Source organism: Trichechus manatus, unplaced genomic scaffold (assembly GCF_000243295.1).
Source record: "Trichechus manatus latirostris isolate Lorelei unplaced genomic scaffold, TriManLat1.0 scaffold00028, whole genome shotgun sequence".
In the NCBI taxonomy this organism is placed as follows: Eukaryota; Metazoa; Chordata; class Mammalia; order Sirenia; family Trichechidae; genus Trichechus; species Trichechus manatus.
Window position 1 is genome coordinate 1,410,452 of NW_004443964.1, and position 7,833 is coordinate 1,418,284.

Genomic DNA, 7,833 nt, shown 5'->3' on the forward strand with positions numbered 1-7,833 from the left:
CACACACACACACACACACTCCCCAGAACACACAGACACCCCACACTCTCAGGGACCTGTACTCACAGTAGGCACACACCCACGTGCCCCACCCCACAGTCTTCCCCAAGCCCCTGCTGTGCGCACGTGGGCGTGTCCCTCCCCTTTCCTTTCCCCCCATCATTTTCTGAGTGGCAGAGTTCCTCTGGGCCCCCGGCCGGCCAAGCAGACAGAGGTTGGGGTGGAGACACAGAGCCTGGTGCCTGGGATCTGGGCAGGGTCCCGACCTTGGACCTGGGCCATGAGCCAGGCGGAGGCGAGTGCCGCGTCTGACCGCTGTGTCCTTGCAGGTTTGGGGATGACATCCCCGGCATGGAAGGCCTGGGAACAGGTATGACGGCCCGGCTCCCTGCCGCCCTCGCTGTACCTGCCACGTCTGCCCCCCTCCAGGCCCCACCGCGTCCCCCCTGCAGCCCTCCAGGCCGGTGCCCCCTGCCCACCCTGGGGCTCACTTTGGGAACAGCCCCCAGGCCGCCCTTTATTTCTTCTCCCAACACCAAGCTTCAGAGCTCACTGAAGTGGGTCTCCTCCCCTTCCACTGGGACACCCAGAGCTGGGCAGTGGGGGAGAGGGACTGGAAAAGAACAGGGAGCCCTTGCTGCCCCAGCCCCCTGCCAGCAAAGTCCCCCTTCCTCAGCAGGGAGCCCACTCCATGACACCCCCTTCCCCAGAAGCTGGTGTGTTCCGAGAGGAGGGCCCTGGCCCACGACCCACCTCTCACCCTCTGCAAATTGTGGGTCACCACTTGGTCTGTGGACAGCAGGGCCTGAGGGCTAAAGCGGCCCCTGGGCCTTGGGCCCCTCCCAATGCCTGACCTTGCCCGCAGACATCACGGTCATCTGCCCGTGGGAGGCCTTCAACCACCTGGAGCTGCACGAGCTGGCCCAGTACGGCATCATCTAGCGCTGGCCCCGGCCCATGGCCCTGCCCTGCCGCCACTCTGCCACCCACTCAGAAGTCCCGCAGAGGAGAGCACCACCCCCATCCAGGTGCTCAGGGGCCCAGGTCACACTCGGAGACCAGAGCAAGGCTTCCACGTCCAGTACCTGGACGTGTTTTACCAGGGCCCCACCGCTCCCGCAGCATACCCGCTCAACCCGCCAGGCCCTTCCCTGTCCCCTGCTTACTGCTGGAAACACTGGTCCACCCCTCGGCCTGCCCTTGAGGACGGGGGTCTCCCACAGGCCATGCTCAGGAGGGGGTGGTGGACCAAAGACCCACCTTTTCCTGTACTGGACAGTGGGGGCAGCCTCCCGGGCACTCCCTACCCAGCTCTTCCCAGTTGGGGGCCTGGGTCAGCATGGTTGGGGTGGGGGGTGGGGTGGCGGGAGCCTGGGGCATCAGAGAGCCAAGACCCTCTACCACCCATCACCCTAGTGGGCACGCGTCCTTCCAGCATGGTCCCCAGGGCTGTGTCTGTTTCAAAATAAAATTAGCTGCCCACACCCCTCGTCTAGGGCGTGTCATGAGTGGAATAGAGCCGCAGGAGGACCATGGGCAGGGTCCTTCCACAGGAGGCACCCGTGTGGACAAGGTGCAGGGGGCGGGCGCTGGGGCAGCAGGGGTTGGCCAGGTGAGGAGGAGGGAAGCCCCTGGCTCACAAGCCCTCCCTGAGACTTGGCTTGATGACTTGGGACCCCACAGCCAGCCCACCACCACCAACTTGAGCAGGAAAAGGGGGCACATGGGGGGCCAGAGAAGGTCACAGCGAAGGTGGGGCTGCCTTGGGCCTGGGACAATGGCCAGGCGGGGGCAGCAGGGGAGCACATTGGCCGTGACTGGGCTCCGTGTCAGGAGCCCACTGTAAGAAGGCATTGCAAACAGCAGAGTGGGTGGCTGGAAAGAACAGAAATGTGCCGTCGCAGTTCGGGGGGCTGGGAATCCGAATTCGGGGTGTCACCCTCTGGGAGGGTCCTTCCTTGCCCTTGGCTTTTGGTGGATCCTGGCAGTCCTTGGCAGTCCTTGGCTTGTGTCCGCCCTCACACGATGTCTTCCCGCTGCATCTGAGTGTCTCCTCCTCACGAGGACATCCATCTCTGGAGGAGGGCCCACCCTCGTCCCGTCTGACGTCCTCTTAACGCATTACATCTGCAGAGCCCCTATTTCCAAACCAGGTCACATTCACAGGTACGGGGGAGAGGAGGTTAGGACATCAACATTATCTTTTTTGGGGACACAATTAAACCCATAAAACTGCCCACACGCTCGTCAGCACGTACTGGTTCTGTACGCTGCCGTCTGTTCACAGACAGCAACTAAACAAGACCCCAAAGAGGCCCGTCGTGTGGTTCTGGGCCATGCAGATGGAGGCAACGGGGCCACAGCAGTGGTTCCCCTGGGGGGGTTCACTGGGAGGGGATGAGGGGGTCTGGGGACCGGAGCTTGATTAGGTGGTGGTTCCACAGGGGTTTACGAGGCGAGAATTTGTCACACTAAATGTTTAAGATTGGTGCAGTTTACTGTATGAATGTTACATCTCGAGAAATTTACACCTTCCCCCCAAAAAAGAGCATCCTGGCCCGAGAGGTGGGGCCTCACTCTCACCCATCACAGTGGACCAAAAAGGGGAGGCGGCCCCCTTCCACCCGCCAGGGCAGTCCACAGGGGCCTCTAACTCTGCCCATCCTTTCAGGAAGGAGTGCTGTTCCATTCTACTGGTGGGTGGTGGAGCCTCAGGATGGGGCCTGAGGGTTGGAGTTGAGAATGGAGACTCATGGGTGGGGACCATCGGGGTGGGGCCTTGGCACCCAGATTGAATCCTGGCCCATTGTCCAACCCCCACGTGCTTTACCTGCCCCCCGCCCCCTCGTGGGAGGCCGACCTTGGCTGGGCAGCACCTTTCGGAGGTTGGGGGTCAGCATGCAATCTGCCTGCAGGGGCACTGGCAAGCGCACGGGTGGGCGAGTAGGTGGACGGAGGGCAAATGTCTCCAGAAGCCGGAGCGCAGGCGGGCCGCAGCACAGGCATCCATCGGAGGTTGCCGACAGGGGCGACAGACCTGGGCAGGCGGCGGCGGACCGGTCGGGGACGAGGCTTTGGGGAGGGGTGCACGCAAGTGGAAGAGCCCGGGTGTCTGAGGTGCCGTGCCCACAGCACCCAGGGTCGGGTATGGAGACCTTTCCTGGCCTGGAGAAGAGGCCTGTAGCTGAGACCCCATCCCGGCCTGACCACTCACGCCCCCTGCCTGGCCTCCGGGGACTGGGAAGCGCCATCGAGCAGGGTTGGCAGCTGGCCGGGCTTCAGCCGCACGCCCTCTGCCGCCCCCTGGCGCACGGCCAGGGCGCTCAGCAGCCGTGCAGCCAGCAGGAGCTCCACGCCCTGGACCAAGGCCACCGCTATGGCGCCCCCGCCCAGAACGTAGGCACTCTGGCGCAGCCACCCCCGTAGTCGCGGCCCGCAGCCTTCCAGATGCACCACTCTCCGGGCCGCGGCCTCGCCCGGGCGCAGAGCCCCAGAGCCGCACTGGGTGTGGACGGAGGCACCCTCTTCCCCGGGGTCGATGCAGCAGGAGGCAGGGAGGCTGCAGGCCTGGACCCCGGGGGAGCTGCCGTTGAAGTACCTGCAACCCAAGTGGACAGGGCATCAGTCCGGGGGGTCGGGGGTCCCTGCTCTCGGGACCGGAGCTCTGTTGGAGTCTCCTACTCACCTTTAAACTTCCATGGTCACACACAGGCACGTGCGTGCACAGGGACACTCAGACACTCACATGTGCTCACATGGGCACGTGTGCACGGACACCTGTGATGCACGGTTGCACATGAGCATGCTTGCACATACACCCGTGCATGTGTGCACACAGACACGAGAATGTGTGCTCACGGACACACGCACACACGAGCACATGCACACATACCCGCGTGCACACACGTGTACACACGCAACGATACCCAGGTTTCTATAATGTATCCCTGTGCATGGTGGCCCTCTGCACACGCAGGCCAATTTTAGTAGCTGTCTCGGCGGGAAGGGAAATATGTAGTGAGACGGCTGAAGGCGAGATGAAGGCGTTTGGTGAGGAGTGCGAGAAGACCAGGTCACTCAGCAGGTGCTTCCCGAGGGTTTGAGCAGCGGAGCTGGAGCGCAGAGGGTGGGCAGAGGGGCAGCCCTGGCGGAGGCTTCTAGATGGTCCACAGAGCGTGGTGGGGAGCAGACAGTCTGAGTCTATGAGTATGTGTGAGTGTGTGCATGTGTGAGCACACGTGAGTATACGCGTGAGTGTGAGCACATGTAGGCGTATGAGAATTAGTCGCGTGTGTGAGAGCACATGTGCGAGTGTGTGCGTGCGAACACACGGGACTGAGATTATCGAGTGTGTACTCGTGTGTGAGCACACGAGTGTGTGAGATTAGTGAGTGGGTGTGTGTGCTGTGAGCATATGTGAGTGTGTACGCGTGTCTATGTGAGCACATGTGCACGTGAGCACACTAGTGTGTGAGCACCTGTGAATGGGTGTACGTGTGAGTGTGTGACCTGTCCTCCCACCCCCCGATCCACCCTGCTCCCCGACTCACGGGTTCAGCTGCCAGTCCCGGTAGGAGATGGCCCCGCAGCACTGCAGCCTCAGCTGCACCTGGTCCAGGAGGAAGCAGAGGTCTGGGTTGTCCTGGTAGTGGCTGATGGCCACGTGCAGGGCATGGTCCAGGCTGTCCCACAGCGGGCCCCAGAGGGCTACCACCAGGATGCCAGCCGTGGCCTCTAGCGCCAGAAAGACGAGAAGGCCGGCAGAGAAGCAGCGCAGCAGACAGGGGCTCTCACACAGGGCACCCAGGCAACCAGCCAGGCTCACTGCGCTGATCGCCAGCCCCCCCAGAACCAGCCCCAGCATGGCGTCTGTGGGCAGGGCGCACCCCCAGCTGCTTCCTACAGGCCCCTTGACAGCCAGGCCCCAGAGCCCGGCTGCCAGGCTCAGCAGGCCCAGCAGGGAGAAGAGGAAGTTGGACAGGAAGGTCAGGTACTTGATGCAGGTGCTCCCAGCGGGGAGGGAGGTAGCTGGGCTCCTCCGAAGGCCACCCCTCCAGGACCGGCGCTTGGCCCCCGGAGGACAGCAGATGCAGCCCCAGGCCCCTGAGTGGTCCTCCCGGGGTGATGGATGTGGGCAGCTGGAAGTGGGTAGGCTGCTCGTGGAGGGGGGCAGCTCCAGCCCCACAGCATCCTGCAGAGGAAGGAGGGATGGGGGACCTCAGCAATGTGACCCCACGACAAACAGTGTCATGGATTGAATCGTGTTTCCCAAAAAGTGACGTGCAAGTTGTAACCCTCATAGCAGTAAATATGACTCTGCTTGGAAATAGGGTTTCCTTTTGTCAAGTTAATGAGGTCGTACAAGTAGGGTGGGTCCTAAACCTAATCCCTCCTGAGGGATGTCTTGTGAAAAGAGCAGAATAGACACAGAGACACACGGGCCAAGACACGCCAGGTGAGGACCCGTCTGCAAGCCCAGGAACACCAAGGCTGCCAGCAGACACCAGAAGCTAGGACAGAGCCCCCAGAAGGAACCGACATGACCGAGACCCTGGTTTGGACTTATGGAGGCCCGTGGCAGTGGCACTGTGTCTTCCCGGACTTTGAAGCGGGTCTGCTCAGGTTTATCCATACGTGTCTGCAGTGTTGAGCTTGTTGGGGTCACCAGAGGGCCCTCCCCACCCAGGAGAGGAGGTAGGGGCTGACCAGGCTGCACCCCGACGAAACTAGCCTCGAGGGCCCTGGATCCAGCCAGTCAGGCCCACGACTGAGCATCCGTGCATGTGGATGCTGAGAGGGACAGGCCAGGGCCCTGCCGTGAGGCTCCTAGGGCAGGGAGAGGGGCGCCCATGGATGCGGCTCTGCGTGCATGGGATGCAGGACCCTTGTGGGGGCACCTGCCTCGTCCTCCGGTGGGACCTCAGCCAAGCCCTGGAGGGGGCCGCACCAATTGTGAGTAATAAACAGGTGTCCTTGGGGGCGTGGGGGCCTCGCTCCCCTCTCTCTCGGTCGAGAAGCTGCAGGCCTGCTCCACTTGGCCCCTCAATGGACGATCTCAATTTTAAATCTCCAGCCCCCTTGTTCCCACCCTACCCACAGGTATGGGAGGAGGCTCCTCTGTGCAGGGAGGAGGGGAAGCAGCCTGGCCTTGCCTGCCCCTGCCTGCCCCTACTGTCCCTGCCTGCCCCTCCTGTCCCTGCCTGCCTGTCCCTGCCTGCCTGCCCCTACCTGTCCCTGCCTGCCCCTCCTGTCCCTGCCTGCCTGCCCATGCCTGCCTGCCCCTACTGTCCCTGCTTGCCTGCCCCTGCCTGCCCCTGCCTGCCCCTGTCTGTCCCTGTCGGAGAGACTTGCCAGCATCCAGTTCTGCCAGTGACCAAGTCTGACTCGGGGAGAAGTAGAGAGCGCTGGTTCCCTGCTGGCTCAGGGTTGCCAGTCTAGCTTTCCCTGTCCGCCTGACTCCCACACGGAGGACGACGGCTCCTTCCCCCTGAACTCAGAGGAGAGGAGGATAGTTTATCAGCCCAGAACCCAACCAGTAAGTAGGAGCCAAGGTCAGATGGGAGCCAAGGTCAGACTAAGGTGCTAGGCTGGCTGGACAGGTACTGCAGAGGTGATGGGTGGTGCGGACCAGGGCAAGGCTGGCCGGGAGAACTATCATCTTCACCCCTTCTTGCACCCTGAGCCAGAGGTGGCCCCCAGAGCCTCAGGGGAGACCCTCCCAGAGCCACCGCCCAGGGGTCTGAGCTAGAATCATCGATGGGGGGTGGGGACTGGCAGGGTAAAAAGGCCACAGGCAGAGGGGACCAGGGAGGGAACAAGGGAGGCCTGATGGCCTGTCCCCGGCGGCGTGGATGCACCTCCCTGCTGCATCAAAGGGCAAGGCTGGGGTCACCCGTTACAGTTTGGGCGGGTCTGAGTGGGGAGTCACTGTGCTGGTTAGTAAGCCCCCACCTCCCACACGACTTTGGGGCTGCGGAACATCTCCAACCCCGTGAGGAGATAGGGCGTGGCTCACCTGGCCAAGCAGGGGGCTTCTTTCCCCCTCCTCCATCCTCCACCTGAAGGGAAAGCCCTCAGCCCAAGAGGAGGACAGGCCCGCCAGTCCCTGCACCTCTCTGTCCGACCACGGAGGCTGGGCCAGACGCGTGGCGGTCACAGGTGGATCATGGGAGGCATCACATTGTAGGGCGTATGGCAGACTCGGCCTGTGGAGACGCGAGCGGTCTTTCTTCTGCATCTGATTCCGCGCCTGGGCCCTGCGTCATCCCAGTGCCTGGGGCACTGGGGGGGCTGGCCTCATGGACACCCTGCAGGGTCCAGCTGGGGACTCAGCTCTGTTCTGTCAGTGTTGTGGATTGAACTGTGTCCCCGCAAAAGAAACGTGAGTCCTAAACCCTGTTCCTGTGAGTATGAGCCTGTTTGGGAATGGGGGTTTTCTTTTATTATGTTAATGAAGCCATACGGAACAGGGCGGATCCTAAAGTTAACCGCTTCTGAGTTATAAAACGATCAGGGTAGAGACATAGAGACACGTGCGCGCGCGCTGGTGGAGGACAGACACCATGTCACAATGGAGACAGACGCATCGACAAGCCCAGGAATGCCAAGGATTGCTGGCAGCTCCACCGAGTGCTGGTGGCTCAGTGGTTAAGCACTTGGCTGCTACCTGAAAGGTCAGCAGTTCGAACCCACCCAGCGGCTCCTCAGGAGAAAGACCTGGCGATCTCCTTCTGTAAAGATTACAGCTAGAAAACCCTACTCTGTCACATGGGGTCACTATAAGTTGGAACTGACTCCACAGCATCCTACAACGACACCAGAAGCTGTAAGAGA

At 62.0% G+C, this 7,833-nt stretch overlaps 2 protein-coding genes across 2 annotated transcripts in view; one reads left to right on the forward strand and one right to left on the reverse strand.

The window, feature by feature from the left end:
- PDE6G (phosphodiesterase 6G) overlaps positions 1-942 on the forward strand; it is a 2,395-nt gene extending 1,453 nt beyond the window's left edge. The window contains exons 2-3 of the mRNA XM_004374089.1: positions 330-370; positions 866-942. Coding sequence (XP_004374146.1) covers positions 330-370; positions 866-942 — 118 coding nt within the window. The remainder of the gene's footprint in view (positions 1-329; positions 371-865) is intronic.
- Positions 943-1,492: 550 nt separating this feature from the next.
- Positions 1,493-7,051, reverse strand: TSPAN10 (tetraspanin 10). The gene is made up of 6 exons (XM_004374355.1): positions 7,016-7,051; positions 4,551-5,191; positions 3,215-3,598; positions 2,877-3,072; positions 1,682-1,875; positions 1,493-1,589 (listed from the first exon to the last, which is right to left on the reverse strand). The coding sequence occupies exons 1-6, from the start codon at positions 7,049-7,051 to the stop codon at positions 1,493-1,495; spliced, it is 1,548 nt and encodes a 515-aa protein (XP_004374412.1).
- Positions 7,052-7,833: the final 782 nt, after the last annotated feature.